Raw genomic sequence first — 19,488 nt, forward strand, 5'->3', positions numbered from 1 at the left:
GTACATTGTAGTACCGGTGGTGACCACACCGGTATATAAACCCTGTGGAGCAAAGTGTATTCCAGTTCAGCCCTGACCCTCAAGTACTAAAGACCTGTTTAATTATTTCTGTAGTCTGTGTCCAGTTATTCAGCATAACTACATTTGGAAACACAGACTCAACAGTGGCGACGAGGATGATCTTACCTAGCGGCAGTTGCATCAAAGGAAGCTTCGCCTCGGAAACGGGCGTCGATCAAGGACATCCACCCTCAACATCCTGCTGGGCACTGCATAGCACGGGAGGCAATCGGGAACCCGGGTTGGTTTCTGGCCACGAAGTCAAACATCAGTGAACATCCCTTCGACGACAGCGGCGGGTAAGCCCGATCGAGCGGCACGGGGGGGAAGTCGGCCGAGTTGTCAGTAAGAGAAGGGGAGGGAAACGACGAAAAGGGTGGAGAACACGACTGCAGCCGGTGTCAGGGGCCGGACTGCAATCGGGGCAGAGATGCACAGCAGCCAGAAAAGCGTTTATGTCCACAAGGACCGCGGGAGCGGCGGGGAACAAGAGCAGCAGCGTAGGGGAAAATAAAGGACCGCTGGGAGGTGAGAACGGCAACAGCGTGGTAATCGCCATTTTGAGTCGGCGGGGGAAGAAGACAAGCGCAGGAAAAGCCGCCAAGCGCGGGAAGCCGCCATTTTGAAAAAAAAATAATAATAAAATAATAATCATATCCGAAGGAAAGGAAACTCAACAAGGATGCCAAAAACGGGTAACATCACTGCTTTTGATAGCGATGTGGAAGATTGGGCCACTTATGTGGAACGCGTCGAAGTTTACTGTACAACGAATGAGGTACCGGAGGATAAGAAAGCACTAACCCTATTAAACTCGATGGGTGCGAAGACGTACGGGTTATTAAGGAACCTTGTAACACCAGATAAACCGGTAGGAAAGTGTTTCGCGGATATTGTTACTATCCTGCAAGAGCATTTAAACCCCACGCCGCTGCTGATAGCGGAACGATTTAAATTCTACAAAAGAATTCAACTTAAAGAGGAAAGCAACGCTGAATTCTTAATCGAACTGCGCAAGTTATCAAAGTACTGTCAGTTCAGTACAGGACTAGCAGACGCACTGAGAGATAAGTTTGTGTGTGGGCTCCTAAGGGAAGGAACCCAGAAGCGACTGCTAGAGGAAAAGGATCTTACGCTGGACAAAGTGTTCAGCATTGCAGCATCGCATGAGGCAGCAGCACAAGGCGCTGCAGAGATACAGCAAAGGCCATTGGAATTCAGCACCAATGAAATGGCATTGGGCGCAGTAAAGTGCTATCGTTGCGGAAGGACAACGCATGACCAGAACCAGTGCTGGTTCAAAGATAAAGAATGCAGGCAATGTGGCAAACTTGGTCACATAGCGAGAGTATGCCGGTCAGGAAAGAAGACCAGCAGCAAAAAGTCGCCGCAGGAGAAGTACAAAAAAGTACACAAGGTGACAGAGAACAGTTCAGATGAACAGAAGATGGATTCAGACTCCAGCAGTAAGGAACTGGGTTGTCTAAAAATACATAATGTGGGTAACACAGCAGACCACCAAACTATCTGGGTCATGCTTCAGATAGCAGGAGTCCAAGTGAAGATGGAATTGGACACTGGATCGGCATTGACGGTCATGAATAAGCAAGATTACAAAAGGTTATTCTCGCACATTCCCCTGAGGGATACGGAGATTGTATTGAAAACATACATGGGGCAAATAGTATACCCCATCGGAAAGATAAAAGTAAATGTGGTCTACAATGGTAAAGAAAGTCAGGAAATGGACTTGTATGTGTTACCTGATGGAGGTCCGCCACTACTGGGACGGGAATGGATCCGGAGAATAAATGTGGACTGGCATTCCATACAAGCACTGACTGTAGATTCCTGTAAAGAGGACGACGTCAAACCTAAACGACTGTCCAAAATATTGGACGATGCTAAGGAGGTGTTCCAACAGGGACTGGGAACACTGAAAGGAATTACGGCAAACATCAAGGTTGAAGAACATGCAAACCCAAAATTTTTCAAAGCCAGACCGGTACCTTATGCGATACGACCTGCTGTGGAAGCAGAGCTGGAAGGGCTAGAACGTTCAGGAGTACTGTCAAAGGTGGACTGGAGCGAATGGGCCACACCCATTGTTCCTGTCATGAAGCGTTCATTGAGCAACAAGCCGGGGGAACCTGAGAAGTTTCGCATCTGTGGAGATTTCAAGATCACTGTTAATCCGGTTCTTCACACGGTGCAATATCCGCTTCCGCGGATTGAAGATATCTTCGCTTCATTGTCTGGCGGGAAACACTTCACCAAGATAGACCTGGTGCAGGCGTACCTACAGATGGAAGTTGATGAAGCGTCACGCCAGTATCTCACGATCAACACACATAAGGGCTTATATCGGTATAATAGACTGGTTTTTGGAGCGGCATCGGCTCCAGCGATTTGGCAAAGGGCCATGGAGCAGGTATTGCAGGGAATTCCAGGCACACAATGCTACCTGGACGACATTCTGATTACAGGAGATGATGATAAGGATCACCTCACGAATTTGGAGCAGGTGCTCACCAGATTGAAAGAATATGGGCTCAGAATTAATCGCCAGAAATGTGAGTTCTTTCAAAAGCGAATCTCGTACTGCGGCCACGTCATTGACCAGGAGGGGCTCCATAAGTCACCTGACAAGATCGAAGCTGTTGTGAAAGCTCCCGCTCCAGAGAATGTATCCCAGTTGAGGTCGTTCCTTGGGTTGGTTAACTATTACCACAAGTTTCTTCCAAATTTATCCACGGTGTTACACCCGCTGAACACTCTTTTGCAAATGGGAATACCATGGAAGTGGAGCGATGATTGTAAGCGGGCTTTTCAAAAGAGCAAGGCACTGATCACCTCTAAGGAAGTGTTGGCTCACTTTAACCCAACGCTGCCTATTCGCTTAGCTTGTGATGCTTCTCCATATGGTATCGGGGCAGTGCTCTCAAGTTTCCAAATGGCTTGGAAAGGCCAGTCGCGTTCGCATCCAGATCATTGACCTCCGCAGAGCGCAACTATGCTCAGATAGATAGGGAGGCTCTCAGCCTCGTGTGGGGAGTTAAGAAATGTAACCATTACCTGCAAGGCCAAAAGTTTACGCTGCTGACAGATCACCAGCCGTTGGTTTCCATTTTTAACCCTAAGAAGGGTGTTCCGGTTATGACGGCGCAGAGGCTTCAGAGATGGTCCCTTTTCCTAGGGGCACATCAATATGATATCGAATTCAAAGGTACAAAGCAACATGGTAATGCTGATGGGCTGTCGCGCCTGCCACTACCTACAGCGGAAGAGGCACCGGCAGTTGACCCTGTCGAGATATTTCACTCGACCATCATCGAAGCACTCGGAGCAGCGGAGGAGGAGCCCGGTATAAAAACCGGCGACCAGCGAGGCCCGAGAGCACTCGGAGCAGCGGGAGCAGCGGAGGAGGAGCCCGGTATAAAAACCGGCGACCAGCGAGGCCCGAGAGCACTCGGAGCAGCGGAGGAGGAGCCCGGTATAAAAACCGGCGACCAGCGAGGCCCGAGAGCACTCGGAGCAGCGGGAGCAGCGGAGGAGGAGCCCGGTATAAAAACCGGCGACCAGCGAGGCCCGAGAGCACTCAGAGCAGCGGGAGCAGCGGAGGAGGAGCCCGGTATAAAAACCGGCGACCAGCGAGGCGAGGCATACCAACTCAGCAGCGGGGAGAGAGGTAAAAAGTAATCAGTGTGTGACGTCACCAGGGAGCAGGTAAGTGATTGGTTGGTGAGTATTTCTCTTTTTTTAAACTTTAACTCTGTAGTTTATAGTTACTAGGGTCTTTTCTGGTGTAGCAGGGACTGTTGGTAGACTATACAAGCGCCTTAGAGATAATTTTAATTGGTGATAGTAAATTAATTTAAATTAAGTAAAGGGAAGGTCATGCCAGGTGAGCCCAGCCCCGTGATATGCTTCTCTTGCTCTATGTGGGAATTCAGGGACCCCGGTGCCCCTGATGACCACGTGTGCCAGAGATGCATCCATCTGCAGCTACTAGCAGACCGCATTGAGGCGCTGGAGCTGTGGGTGGATGGGTTGTTGAGCATTCACGAAGCTGAGAGGGTCGTGGATAGCACGTTTAGTGAGTTGGTCACACCGCAGGGAAGGGCTGCACAGGAAGACAGGAAATGGGTGACCACCAGGCGGAGCAATAGAAGCAGGCAGGTAGTGCAGGAGACCCCTGTGACCATTCCCCTCTCAAACAAGTATACCGCTTTGGATACTGTTGAGGGGGATGACTCACCAGGGGAAGGCAGCAGCAGCCAACTTCCTGGCACTGGGGACTCCTGCTGCCCAGGAAGGGGGGGAAAAAGAGTGGGAAAGCAATAGTGGTAGGGGATTCTATAGTAAGGGGAACAGATAGGCGTTTCTGTGGCCGTAGACGTGAATCCAGGATGGTTTGTTGCCTCCCTGGTGCCAGGGTCAAGGATATCACTGAGCCGGCTGCAGGGCATTCTGGAGGGGGAGGGTGAACAGCCAGAGGTCGTGGTCCACATTGGTACCAACGACATAGGTAAAAAGAGGGATGAGGTCCTGCAGCAAGAATTTAGGGAGCTAGGTGAAGGATTAAAGAGCAGGACCTCAAAGGTTGTAATCTCTGGATTACTCCCGGTGCCACGTGCTAGTGAGTATAGGAATAGGAAGATAGAACAGATGAATGCGTGGCTAAAGGGATGGTGCAGGAGGGAGGGCTTTAGTTTCCTGGATCACTGGGTCTGCTTCTGGGAAAGGTGGGACTTGTACAAGTCGGACGGTTTACACCTGAACCAGAGGGGAACCAATATCCTTGCGGGGAGGTTTGCTAGCACTGCTGGGGGGGGTTTAAACTAACTTGGCAGGGGGATGGGGTACAGAGTGGAGCTATAGTAGGGGGTGATTTACAGCCAAATACAGAGGAAAAAACAAGTCAGCTGGGAAGGCAGAGCAAATATGTGAAGGCAAAAGGGAATATGGCAGGGCTGGAAGGCATTTATTTTAATGCAAGGAGTCTTGCAAATAAGGTGGATGAACTGAAGTTGTTGTTGAACACATGGGAGTACGATATTGTTGCCATCACGGAGACATGGTTGAGGGAGGGTCAGGACTGGCAGCTCAATATTCCGGGGTATAGAATCTTCAGGCGAGACAGAGGGGGGTGTAAAAGGGGAGGGGGTGTTGCAATATTAATTAAGGAGTCAATTACTGCTGTAAGGAGGGATGATATATTAGCGGGTTCCTCAAATGAGGCCATATGGGTAGAACTTAAAAACAAAAAGGGGGCAAACACTTTGCTGGGAGTGTACTATAGGCCCCCAAACAGTCAGGGGGTGATAGAGGAACAGATATGTAGGCAAATCTCAGAGAAGTGTGAAAATAATAGGGTAATAATAGTGGGGGATTTCAACTTCCCCAATATAAATTGGGACAGTCAGAGTGTGAAAGGCTTAGAGGGTGCAGAATTCTTAAAGTGCATCCAGGAGAGCTTTTTGAGCCAACATGTAGAAAGTCCTACAAGAGAGGGGGCAGTACTGGACCTAATTCTGGGGAATGTAGCCGGGCAAGTGGTGGAAGTATCAGTAGGATAGCATTTTGGCGACAGTGACCATAATTCGGTGAAATTTAAGGTGGTCATGGAAAAAGACAAAGGCGGCCCGGAAATAAGGGTTCTAAATTGGGGGAAGGCCGATTTTAATATGATAAGGCAGGATCTGGCCAAAGTGGACTGGGAGCAGCTACTTATAGGAAAATCCACATCAAAACAGTGGGAGACTTTCAGAAGGGAAATAGAGAGAGTACAGCGCCAACATGTTCCTGTAAAGGTCAAGGGTGGGACCAACAAGCAAAGGGAACCTTGGATGACAAGGGAGATACAAAAATGCATTAGAAATAAAAGGGGGGCTTTTGGCAGTTACAAAAGACTAAAGACGGAAGAAGCCCTAGAGGAGTATAAAAAGTGCAGGGGCATACTTAAAAAAGAAATTAGGAGGGCGAGGAGGGGCCATGAAATAACACTGGCGAGCAAAATAAAGGAAAATCCTAAGATGTTTTATAAGTATATTAAGGGCAAGAGGATAACCAGGGAAAGGGTAGGGCCCATTAGGGACCAAAGTGGCAATCTGTGTGTAGAACCAGATGATGTAGGCGGGGTTTTAAATGAATTTTTTGCATCTGTGTTCACTATGGAGAAAGACGATGCAGACATAGAAATCGGGCAAGGGGATTGTGACATACTTGAACATATTAGCATCGAGAGGGAGGAGGTGCTAGCGGTTTTAGCAGGCCAAAAATCGATAAATCCCCAGGCCCGGACGAGATGTATCCCAGGCTGCTGTGGGAGGCAAAGGAGGAGATTGCAGGGGCTCTGACACAAATTTTCAGAACCTCTCTGGCCACAGGGGATGTACCAGAGGACTGGAGAACAGCTAATGTAGTACCATTATACAAGAAGAGTAGCAGGGATAAACCAGGGAATTACAGGCCAGTGAGCCTAACATCTGTGGTAGGGAAATTATTGGAAAAAATTCTGAGGGACAAAATTAGTCTCCACTTGGAGAGGCAAGGATTAATCGGGGATAGTCAGCATGGCTTTGTCAAGGGTAAATCATGTCTGACAAATCTGATTGAATTTTTCGAGGGGGTGACTAGGGAGGTGGATGAGGGAAATGCTGTGGATGTGGTTTACATGGACTTCAGTAAAGCTTTTGACAAAGTCCCGCATAGGAGACTGGTCAAGAAGGTAAGAGCCCATGGGATCCAGGGTGCCTTGGCGCGTTGGATCCTAAACTGGCTGAGTGGCAGGAGGCAGAGGGTGATGGTCGAAGGTTGCTTTTGTGACTGGAAGCCTGTGTCCAGTGGGGTACCTCAGGGATCGGTGCTGGGTCCCTTGTTGTTTGTGATCTACATAAATGATTTGGATGAGAATGTAAAAGGGATGATCAGTAAGTTTGCAGATGACACGAAAATTGGTGGGGTGGTAAATTGCAAGGAGGAAAGCCTCAGGCTACAGGACGATATAGACGGGTTGGTCAGATGGGCGGAAAAGTGGCAAATGGAATTTAACCCTGAGAAGTGCGAGGTGATGCATTTTGCACGGACAAATAAGGCAAGGGAATACACAATGAGTGGTAGGACCCTAGGAAGTACAGAGGGTCAGAGGGACCTCGGTGTACATGTACATAGATCTCTGAAGGCAGCGGAACAAGTAGATAAGGTGGTTAAAAAGGCATATGGGATACTTGCCTTCATTAGCCGAGGCATAGAATATAAGAGCAGGGAGGTTATGATGGAGCTGTACAAAACGCTGGTGAGGCCACAGCTGGAGTACTGTGTGCAGTTCTGGTCGCCTCACTATAGGAAGGATGTGATTGCTTTGGAGAGGGTGCAGAGAAGATTCACCAGGATGTTACCTGGGATGGAGCGCCTCAGCTATGAAGAAAGACTAAACAGACTGGGGTTGTTTTCCTTGGAGCAAAGAAGGCTGAGGGGGGACCTGATTGAGGTGTACAAAATGATGAGGGGCATAGATAGGGTAGACAAAGAGGAACTTTTCCCCTTAGTGGGGGGGTCAATAACAAGGGGGCATAGATTCAGGGTAAGGGGCAGGAGATTTAGAGGGGATTTGAGGAGGAACTTTTTCACCCAGAGCGTGGTTGGAATGTGGAACTCAATGCCTAAAAGGGTGGTGGAGGCAGGAACCCTCACAACATTCAAGAAGCATTTGGATGAGCACTTGAAATGCCATTGCATACAAGGCTATGGACCAAATGCTGGAAAATGGGATTAGACTGGACAGGGATGGATGGGCGGCGCAGACAAGATGGGGTGAAGGGCCTCTTTCTGTGCTGTAAAACTCTATGACTCTATGAATGCTTACCAGTCACCAATGCGGGTATTGAGAGAGAGACCCGAAACGACCCGACACTGTCTCGGGTCTACGATTTGACAGTGAAGGGATGGCCAGCACATGGAGACCCACTGTTACCAGCATTCTCAGCCAGACGAGAACAGCTGTCCGTCTGTCAAGGAACATTGATGTATGGATCAAGGGTGATTATTCCTCCTAAATTAAGGGAGAGAGTTCTGAAGGAATTGCATGAAGGTCATCTGGGGGGAGTCAAGATGAAAAGCCTTGCTAGGGCTTATGTGTGGTGGCCAGGTATCGACAAACAAATAGAGGATCTGACTAAAAGCTGCTCAGGGTGCCAAAAAGTTCAAAACGCACCTCCAATTGCGCCGCTGCATCCGTGGGAATGGCCTTCAACCCCATGGCAACGTGTGCATATCGACTTTGCAGGTCCATTCATGGATTCAATGTTTTTGATAGCAGTAGACGCACATTCTAAATGGCCAGAAGTGATTAAGATGTCGACCACTACCTCTGAAAAGACGATCGCAGTTCTAAGAACCATATTTGCAAGGAATGGGTTGCCGGAACAAATATGTTCAGACAACGGACCACAGTTCGTGTCAGAAGAATTCCAGAAATTCATGAAAAAGAATGGGGTGAAACACTATACATCTGCCCCATATCATCTGGCTACAAATGGGTTGGCCGAGAGATTTGTACAAACGTTCAAAAAGGCGATAAAGGCCATGAGCGAAGACCATATTCCACTACAACACAAGGTGGACAATTTTCTGATGGCATATCGAAATGCCACGCATGCAGTGACAAATCAAAGCCCTGCCATAATGTTCTATAACAGGAGGTTGCGGTCCCGGTTGGATTTGTTAAAACCCAATGTGCATAGGGAAGTCGAAAACAAGCAATTCCAGCACGTAAATAACAAGGCCACTCAGAGTTTCGAAATAGGACAACCAGTGTTGGCCAGGGACTATAGGAATGATAAATGGCAATCCGGAACAATTTGTGCCCGACAAGGACCCTTGATGTACACGGTAGACGTTGGAGAGAACGTAATACGACGTCATGCTGACCAACTTGTGGAATCGAGAACAAGGGTCGACCCAATGTCTACGGCAGAGACACCAGTTGAAGAAGTTATTGAGCCTGTAGCATCTACCTCAGACTCGAACGTACATGATGATGTTCAATCCATAGGAGATCAAATGGATGAGTCACCCCAGCAACGAGAACCAGAGACCCCTGAAAGGCGTTATCCGGCCCGGATCAGGAGGCCTCCTCAGAGACTGAATCTTTGAACAGTTTTGTGTGAAAGTTGTATATATGTTATCCATGTAATGTTTAAATTGGGGTGTACACTGTTAAGCTAAAAGGGGAGGAATTGTAGTGTATGTAACCTGTACCACCTTAAGAGGATACCTTAAGGTGATGGACTACTTTTTGATGGCTCCTGTACATTGTAGTACCGGTGGTGACCACACCGGTATATAAACCCTGTGGAGCAAAGTGTATTCCAGTTCAGCCCTGACCCTCAATTACTAAAGACCTGTTTAATTATTTCTGTAGTCTGTGTCCAGTTATTCAGCATAACTACATTTGGAAACACAGACTCAACAGCAGGTACAGCACAAGTTAGATACAGAGTAAAGCTCCCTCTACACTGTCCCATCAAACACTCCCAGGGCAGGTACAGCACGGGTTAGATACAGAGTAAAGCTCCCTCTACACTGTCCCATCAAACACTCCCAGGGCAGGTACAGCACGGGTTAGATACAAAGTAAAGCTCCCTCTACACTGTCTGTACTGGCCGCGCTAGACGTGCTCCTATCTAGCTATCCAGCAAGTTAAACACTCATTCAAAATAATTCTTCCCTGAAGCCGTTTGCTGTTTTGAAGCTTTTACTTGAACAAATTTGTGAAACTGTAAACAAAGACAAAGTATGTTTTGTACATAAACTGAGTACTACACATTCGATATTACACAAGATACAAACATATTTACAACAGTAGAATAGACTAATTGTATAACTAACTAACATTTGAACTAACTTCTGTAACTATTAAATATTAACCTTTTATAAACATAGTATTATCAAAATATTACTCTGACAACATTGCTATTATGCTAAGAACTAAAGATACTCACAGATATTGCATTTGGCCTAACATATGAAGTCAGATTACATTAGATTGTGAGTGGAACTTCTCATAGCAAATTCTCCATTACTCAAGTCAGGTTCTTCCTGGCAAAACTGCTTCCTGGGGTCAACAGGAAGAAAGGTAAGGAGGTCAAATGACCTCTCACAGGAAGAAAGGAACAAAGGTCAAATGACCTCACACAGGAAGAAAGATCAGATGACCTTTCCAGCATACAAACTGTTAACACAATAACCGCCACCAGAGGGTGCTATCTGCACATATAAAATGTTCAGAATGCCACATAATGTCCATCGGTCCAGAGCACTCCCTCTCTGGGGTCATTAACGACTCCACATAGTCCGAACTCTACTTATCACTGGAGTCCTCTGGCGACAAAAGAAGAACCACCTCGGAGACGGTCCGTCGGTTTCGATGATAGGATGCAGCTTCCGTAGACTGCTGTGAGGGGGTAGGTTGTGTTCTGCTATGCACAGTTCCAACCTGGGTATGGTGAGGTCTGGCTGGGGTGCCAACTTGCCTCTATCAAAGACGAAGCCGATTTTGCTTTGTCCTTCTTGAGTGGTGACCTTCAGATAAGCCACACTTGCAATGGCCTTAGCGGATGCGTCTGCAAAGACACAAAGCTCTTTGAATTGGGCATTTAAGGGAGAGAAAGACGAATAGCAGCGAGGCATTCGGATCTCCTGTAAGTCTTGGAGTGAGTCTCTCCATCTGTCCCACTCTGCTTCCATCTCTTCAGGGAGAGGTGAATCCCACTCTTCAGCGCGTGTGGAGAGTTCCCTGAGGAGCAGCCTGCCTTGTATGGTGACAGGGGCTAAGAAGCCGAGAGGGTCGTATAGGCTGTTGACTGTAGAGAGCACTCCTCTACGTGTGAAGGGTTTCTTGGCGTCTAGGACTTGGAACGTGAACGTGTCTGTTGCTATGTTCCACGACACCCCTAGGCTCCGCTGTAGGGGGAGGTCATCAGTGAAGAGGTCTAGGTCCTTGACGTCCTTAGCACGATCTTCAGGGGGGAATGCCTCCATCACTGCTGGTCTGTTAGAGGCTATTTTATGCAGCCTGAGGTTGGATAGTGCAAGTAGTTCCTGGGCTCGTCCGAGGGTACTGATGGCCTCTGCTTCGGTCGGGAATGACTTCAGTGCGTCGTCGACGTAGAACTCTCGTTCGATGAACCCTCTCACATCACTGCCAAAGTTGTCGTCTTCTTCCTGGGCAGCCCTCCTTAGTCTGTATATGGCGACAGCAGGGGATGGGCTATTCCCAAAGACATGGACACGCATTCTGTAGTCCACAATGTCTCTATTAGGGTCATTGTCCCAATACCACAGGAAGCGGAGGAAGTCTCTGTGGTCTTCTCTCACCACGAAGCAATGAAACATGTGCTGGATATCGGCAGTGATGGCGACGGGCTCTTTCCTGAATCTCATGAGCACTCCCAAGAGGCTGTTGTTAAGATCAGGCCCTGTGAGGAGTACGTCGTTGAGAGAGACGCCCTGATATGGTGCACTGGAGTCAAACACCACGCGGATCTGTCCACTGCATGGGGTAAGGTAGCTTGGACGACCATTCTCCAAGATGGAAGTCTTGAGTGTGCTCACCTGAGATGGCTTGTGAGCGCCCTCGAGGCACACATCTCCAACAACGACCCAGCCGAGGTCTAGCCATTGGGCGAAAGGAGCGTCATGTGGACCGTTGATCTGCTCCCTTATCTTATGTACCCTCAGGATGTCTCTTCCCAACAACAGAAGTATGCTTGCATCTGGGTCAAGAGGTGGGATCTCGTCTGCAATGCGTCTCAGATGACGGTGATGACGAGCTGCATTCGGAGTGGGAATCTCAGAACGGTTGACGGGGACTTGATTACATTCGATGAGTGTAGGAAGGGGGAGACTAATCTTCCCGCCGACTGACTCAACAACGTAACCGCAGGCCCTCCTGCCGGCTGTCTCTGAAAGTCCAGCACACGTCTTCAGGAACGGTGAAATGGCAGAGACTCTGAACAACTATTTTGCATCTGTTTTCACTGTAGAAGACACTAACAACATCCCAATAATGGATAATCAAGGGGCCACAGGGAGTGGGGAACTAAAGACAATCACTATCACTAAGGAAATAGTACTTGGTAGAATAATGGGACTGAAAGACGACAAGTCCCCTGGACCAGATGGCCTGCATCCCAGGGTTTTAAAATAAGTGGCTGCAGAGATAGTGGGTGCATTGGTTGCAATATACCAAAATTCCCTGGACTCTGGAGAGGTCCCAGCGGACTGGAAAACCGCTAATGTAACACACCTATTTAAGAAAGGAGGGAGACAGAAAGCAGGAAACTATAGACCAGTTAGCCTAACACCTGTCGTTGGGAAAATGCTGGAGTCCTTCATTAAGGAAGCAGTAGCAGGGCATTTAGAAAATCATAATACAGTCAAACAGAGTCAGCATGGTTTTAGGAAAGGGAAATCATGTTTAACAAATTTGCTGGAGTTCTTTGAGGATGTAACACGCAGGGTGGACAGGGGTGAGCCAGTGGATGTGGTGTATTTGGATTTCCAGAAGGCATTCGATAAGGTGCCACATAAAAGGTTACTGCATAAGATAAGAGCTCACGGAGTTGGGGGTAATATATTAGCATGGATAGAGGATTGGCTAACTAACAGAAAACAGAGAGTCGGGATAAATGGGTCATTTTCCGGTTGGCAAACAGTAACTAGTGGGGTGCCACAGGGATCGGTGCTGGGGCCTCAACTATTTACAATCTACATTAGTGACTTGGATGAAGGGACCGAGTGTAATGTAGCCAAGTTTGCGAATGATACAAAGATGGGTGGGAAAGCAAGATGTGCAGATGACTCAAAGAATCTGCAAAGGGATGTGGACATGCTAAGTGAGTGGGCAAACATTTGGCAGATGGAGTATAATGTGGGAAAGTGCGAGGTTATCCACTTTGGCAGGAAAAATAAAAAAGCAAATTGTTATTTAAATGGAGAGAGATTACAAAATGCTGCAGTTCAGAGGGACCTGGGGGTCCTTGTACATGGAACACAAAAAGTTAGCATGCAGGTACAGCAAGTAATCAAAAAGGCAAATGGAATGTTGACCTTTATTTCAAAGGGGTTGGAGTATAAAAACAAGGAGGTCCTGCTACAACTGTACAAGGTATTGGTGAGACCACACCTGGAGTACTGCGTACAGTTTTAGTCTCCTTATTTAAGGAAGGATATACTTGCATTGGAGGCAGTTCATGGACGATTCACACGGTTGATTCCTGAGATGAGGGGATTGACTTATGAGGAAAGGTTGAGCAGGCTGGGCCTATACTCTTTGGTATTTAGAAGAATGAGAGGTGATCTTATTGAAACATATAAGATACTGAGGGGGCTCGACAAGGTAGATGCAGAGAGGATGTTTCCCCTCGTGGGGAAATCTAGAACTCGGGGACACAGTTTCAGAATAAAGGGTCGCCCTTTTAGAACTGAGATGAGGAGGAATTTCTTCTCTCAGAGGGTTGTAAATCTGTGGAATTCTCTGCCCCAGAGAGCGGTGGAGGCTGGGTCTTTAAATACATTTAAGGTGGAGATAGACAGATTTTTGCAAGATAAGGGAGTGAAGGGTTATGGGGAGTGGGCGGGGAAGTGCCTTTGAGCCCAAGATCAGCCATGATCTTATTGAATGGCGGAGCAGGCTCAAGGGGCCAAATGGCCTATTCCGACTCCTATTTCTTATGCATTGTCAGAGGGGCAGTACTGAGGGAGCGCGGCACTGTCGGAGGGGTGGTACTGAGGGAGCGCTGCACTGTCAGAGGGGCGGTACTGAGGGAGCACTGCATTGTCGGAGGGGCAGTACTGAGGGAGCGCTGCACTGTCGGAGTGGCAGTACTGAGGGAGCGCTGCACTGTCGGAGGGGCAGTACTGAGGGAGCGCTGCACTGTCAGAGGGGCAGTACTGAGGGAGCGCTGCACTGTCAGAGGGGCAGTACTGAGGGAGTGCTGCACTGTCGGAGTGGCAGTACTGAGGGAGCGCCGCACTGTCGGAGGGGCAGTACTGAGGGAGTGCCGCACTGTCGGAGTGGCAGTACTGAGGGAGTGCTGCACTGTCGGAGGGGCAGTACTGAGGGAGTGCTGCACTGTCGGAGTGGCAGTACTGAGGGAGCGCCGCACTGTCGGAGGGGCAGTACTGAGGGAGTGCCGCACTGTCAGAGTGGCAGTACTGAGGGAGTGCCGCACTGTCGGAGGGGCAGTACTGAGGGAGTGCCGCACTGTCGGAGTGGCAGTACTGAGGGAGCGCTGCACTGTCGGAGGGGCAGCACTGAGGGAGCGCTGCACTGTCAGAGGTGCAGCACTGAGGGAGCGCTGCACTGTCGGAGGTGCAGCACTGAGGGAGCGCTGCACTGTCGGAGGTGCAGCACTGAGGGAGCGCTGCACTGTCGGAGGTGCAGCACTGAGGGAGCGCTGCACTGTCGGAGGGGCAGTACTGAGGGAGTGCTGCACTGTCGGAGGGGCAGTACTGAGGGAGTGCTGCACTGTCGGAGGGGCAGTACTGAGGGAGCGCTGCACTGTCGGAGGGGCAGTACTGAGGGAGCGCTGCACTGTCAGAGGTGCAGCACTGAGGGAGCGCTGCACTGTCGGAGGGGCAGCACTGAGGGAGCGCTGCACTGTCGGAGGGGCAGTACTGAGGGAATGCTGCACTGTCGGAGGTGCTGTCTTTCAGATGAGACATTAAACCAAGACCCCGTCTGCTATCCCAGCGCACTATTTCGAAGAAGAGCAGGGGAGTTCTGGCCAATATTTATCCCTCAATCTACATCACTAAAAACAGATTATCTGGTCATTATCACATTGCTGTTTGTGGGAGCTTGCTGTGCAAAAATTGGCTGCCGTGTTTCCCACATTACAGCAGTTCAAAATTACTTCATTGGCTGTGAAGCACTTTGGGACATTCTGAGGTTGTGAAAGGCGCTATAGAAATGCAAGTCTTGCTTTTACTATTCTTTCGGTACTGGGGCGACCAGAACTGTACCCAGTATTCTCAGCACGGTCACACCAATGAGTTATTAAGTGACAGAATTACCTCAATACTGACCTTTTAATACATCCCAACATCTGATTTACATTGGGGTGACCAAACGCAGATTGGGTGACCGCTTTGCGGAACACCTCTGTTCAGTCCGTAAGGGTGACCTCGAGCTTCCGGTCACCTGTCATTTTAATTCACCACCCCACTCCCACTCAGACCTCACTGTCCTTGGCCTCTTGCATTGTTCCATGGAAGCTCAGCGTAAGCTCGAGGAACAGCACCTCATCTTCAGATTAGCCACTTTACAGCCTTCCGGACCCAACATAGAGTTCAATAATTTCAGATCACAACCTCGGCCCCTATTACATTTTTTTATATATATTTTTTATCCACACCTTTGTTTTGTGCCCTTCCCCCTTTTTCTCTCTCCCACATGGCAGCTGTCTCCCATTCTGCCAGCGCATTTCACATCTAATCTAGAGCCATCTTTTGTCTCCACTCGTCCGATCACCATCTCGTCTGGTTTTGAATACCTCTTAATGTCTCTTCTCTTTTGTTCTTTCATCCCCATTTCCCAGCCCCCAAACTGACCTTTTTAATCTGTTTCATTTCCTGTGTTTTTTCTCAGTTCTGACGAAGGGTTTCGACCTGAAACGTTGACTCTAATTTCTCTCCACGGATGTTGCCTGGCCTGCTGAGTTTTTCCAGCATTTTCTGTTGTTATTTTAGATTTCCAGCATCCGCAGTATTTTGCTATCGTATTAGTATCTGATTTGCTTTACTCGAGCATTTGCCACCGAGCATTGTTATAGAATGTTAAAGCACAGGAAGAGGCCATTCGGCCCATTGCGCCTGTGCCCGGCTGTCTGAAAGAGCTCTCCAATTGGACCCACTCCCCTGCTCTTGCCCCACAGCCCCGTCAATTTTCACCATTTCAAGTATTTACCCAGTTTCCTTTTGAAAGTAATCCTGCTTCTGTCATCCTTTCAGGCAGCGCATTCCAGCTCACAACAACTCGCTGCGTAAAAAAAATTCTCACCTCTGGTCCTTTTGTCAATTATCTGAAACCTGTGACCTTTGGTTACCGACCCTTCTGCCAGCGGGAACAGTTTCTCCTGATCTACTCTATCAAAACCTCATATCATTTTGACCACCTCCCATTACAGTGGTAGAATCATAGAAAGTTACAGCACAGAAGGAGGCCATTCGGCCCATCGTGTCCGTGCCGGCCGATAAAGACCCATCCACCCTAATCCCACTTTCCAGCTCTCGGTCCGTAGCCCTGTAGGTTACAGCACTTCAAGTGCGTATCCAAGTACTTTTTAAATGTGATGAGGGTTTCTGCCTCTACCACCCTTTCAGGCAGTGAGTTCCAGACCCCCACCACCCTCTGGGTGAAAAAAGTTCTCCTCAACTCCCCTCTAATCCTTCTACCAATTACTTTAAATCTATGACCCTGGTTATTGACCTCTCTGCTATGGGAAATAGGTCCTTCCTGTCCACTCTATCTCGACCCCTCAGAATTTTATGCACCTCAATTAAATCTCCCCTCAGCCTCCTCTGTTCCAAAATGTCCCCTTAACCTTTTCTGCTGCAAGGAGAACGACCCCTCATCCCTGGAACATTCCAGTAAATCTCCTCTGCACCCTCTCCAAGGCCGTGACATCCTTCCCAAAGTGCGGTGCCCACAATTGACCCAATTCTCTTGCGATTACTTCAGTTTCAGTCCGCATCCCCAGATCATTTATCCGTCCGCGTTATTTTCCTATCTTTTGGCCTGATCAATGCAGATGTCATGATTGGTCTGTTGAAGTAACCATCCTTATTCTGTTCTCTATGTAGGATTAACCAGGTCCGCGTGTACGTGCAAGCGTACATGGTGGGCTACAAGATACTGTGTCCAAAACAAGGGAGCGGGAAGTGATGGGAGTAACGCTCTGCGCGTCGGCCTCAGGCCCTGCGAGTGGGAGAGGCATCGCCGCGGATTTGTACATAGTTACACACAGAGTCCACACTCTTCATTCTGAGGAAGGTTTCTGCATCAAGGCCGGTTAACCACAGTGAACGTCCCAGGCGGATTTAACCCCTCCAGGGCTGATGTGTTATTGCCCTGCAGAAACAATGGAATATCGGAAACCAACCAACGGCTCCTTGCCTTGCACACATGCTGCCAGTTCAGTGCTGCCTGGACAGCTCTGCGTTCGCTGTTATTTAACAAGAACTTGCCTTTATATTCGCGTCTTTAACATAGTAAATCGGCCCAAGGCGCTTCGCAGGAGCGCAAATCAGACAGAATTTGACACCGAGTCACAGAAGGAGATATTAGGACAGGTGACCGAGGTAGGTTTTAAGGAGTGAGTTAAAGGAGGAGAGAGAGGCGGAGAGGTTTAGGGAGGGAATTCCAGAGCTTAGGGCCTCGGTAGCTGAAGGCTCGGCCACCAAAGGTGGAGCGAAGGGAGCGCGCCGGCATTGGTTGTAACAGCAAAGATTTCTTCATGGCCTCGCACTTCCTAACCTTAACTCCCTTCAGTCCTCCAACCCTTCAACTCTCTGTTCCTCCGACTGTGGCCTCTTGCGCATCCCTTCCTCCTTTACCTCCACTATTGGCGGCCGTGCCTTCAGCCATCCAGGTCCCGTGCTTTGGAATTCTCTCCCTAAAACCCTCCGTCTCGCCACCTCCCGCCTATTCCACCAAGCGTTTGGTCACCCCTCCCAATATCTCCTTTGGCTCGATGTCCACCTTTGTCCGATTCCCGGCCCTACGCGGGGAAGGCCAGAGCCTGACCTTGGAGGGCGCCCTCTGCCTCCGGACCAACTGCCGGCCTCCTTCATCCTGGCGGGAAAACCGAGGCAACTTAGCCGCTCAGACCTCGGGTAAAATGGGAATCGGTGCGAAAGTGTCGCGTTTTGAGCGGGTTGGTAACCTATAAGAACATAAGAAATAGGAGCAGAAGTCGGCCATTTGGCCCCTCGAGCCTGCTCCGCCATTCAATGAGATCCTGGCTGATCTGATCATCGACCTCAACTCCACTTTCCTGCCCGCTCCCCATAACCCTTGACTCCCCTGGAGTCCAAAATACTATCCATCTGCGCCTTGAATATATTCACTGACTCCGCCTCCACAGCGCTCCGGGGTAGAGAATTCCAAAGATTCACGACCCTCTGAGAGAAGAAATTCCTCCTCATCTCCGTCTTAAATGGGCGACCCCTTATTCTGAAACTGTGTCCCCGAGTTCTAGATTCCCCCACGAGGGGAAACATCCTCCCTGCATCACTTACTTTATACCAGGTTTCTGCAGGACGGGTAGGGTTAAGATCAACACCTTTGGTTTTCCTTTTTCTCGATTAAAAACCTACCAACTGTGAAGTGTCAAAGTGTTTGAAATGAAGCCGAATGCAGCATAGTCAGTGTGAAAACTGAAGGCAGTATGTGAGGGAAATGTTGCACCTTGTATGAGTTTTGTATTTCTGAGATGCTGCCAGTTGGACCACTGTAATCCAGTCAAATCTGCCATATTGATTATCCGCTGTTTAGCTTTCACTTTTAATAAACCCGATTTGAAGTATACAGCCAGTCACTCGGTCTAATAGTGTTGATTCTTTCTCTGTTAAAAGACACGGGGACCACGAGAGAGTTTGTGTCGAGTCAGTGAGCTGATTACAGCACGGAGGGTTTCAGCTCGTCCCCTGCTATCACTATATCTTCGGGTAATGTGAGTATCTGACCATACTCCAGGGCGAAACCTCACTTATGTGAGAGCTTTTCTGTTGCTGGACGGGATAATAGATTACAACCCCCCCCCATTCTGGAGATAATCAGGTTAGCTCGTCGTCGTACGTGTCTTCACACTGTTCCCTTTGGGGAACTGTATGAAGTGGTGGAAAGATTTCTGGCCGCGATTAACGCTCCTTCCGTGACCGTAGCCATCTTCGTACCAGCCATTAGGGTGGTTAGTCCTATGGCGGGAGGGTTTTACGGGCTCCCACAACCCATACGAGGTGGGGGGGCCACCCACACACACGGACGCAAGTATCCCGCTGGATGTCAACCCAGAATTTAGAGCCGGAGCTCTGACTCCACTTGCCGGGACTGTCTGGAGCGGGGTTTGAAACCCTACACCTTCTGGCCCAGCGGCGGGGATCCTACCGCTACGCCAAAGGCCCACTTCTGTCAGGTTAGCTGAGAGCGGTGATGGTCTGCCCCCGTGTATTTACTCACACTGTGCAATGATTCCATAAATCATTTTAAAAGAGCGTTGGACGGGTCCTTGAGGATGAAGAACTTGCAGGGTTACGGACAATACGCGGGGGGTGGGACTGATCACGCCGGCTCTTTCAAAGAGCCAGAACAGGCACGGCGGGCCGAATGGCCTCCTTCTGTGCTGTCCGTTTCCGATTCTG

At 49.1% G+C, this 19,488-nt stretch overlaps 1 protein-coding gene across 1 annotated transcript in view; it reads left to right on the plus strand.

Moving 5' to 3' along the window:
* The window catches only part of LOC147116835 (uncharacterized), a 146,697-nt gene extending 128,032 nt beyond the window's left edge, over positions 1-18,665 (plus strand). Inside the window, exon 18 of the mRNA XM_085987243.1 lies at positions 16,930-18,665. Within this exon, the coding sequence (XP_085843369.1) occupies positions 16,930-17,011 (82 nt within the window). The 3' untranslated portion in view covers positions 17,012-18,665. The remainder of the gene's footprint in view (positions 1-16,929) is intronic.
* The last annotated feature ends 823 nt before the right edge of the window (positions 18,666-19,488 follow it).

The sequence above is a fragment of the Somniosus microcephalus genome, chromosome 5, assembly GCF_052327205.1.
Source record: "Somniosus microcephalus isolate GS21.2 chromosome 5, FLI_Smic_1.0, whole genome shotgun sequence".
NCBI classification, from domain to species: domain Eukaryota; kingdom Metazoa; phylum Chordata; class Chondrichthyes; order Squaliformes; family Somniosidae; genus Somniosus; species Somniosus microcephalus.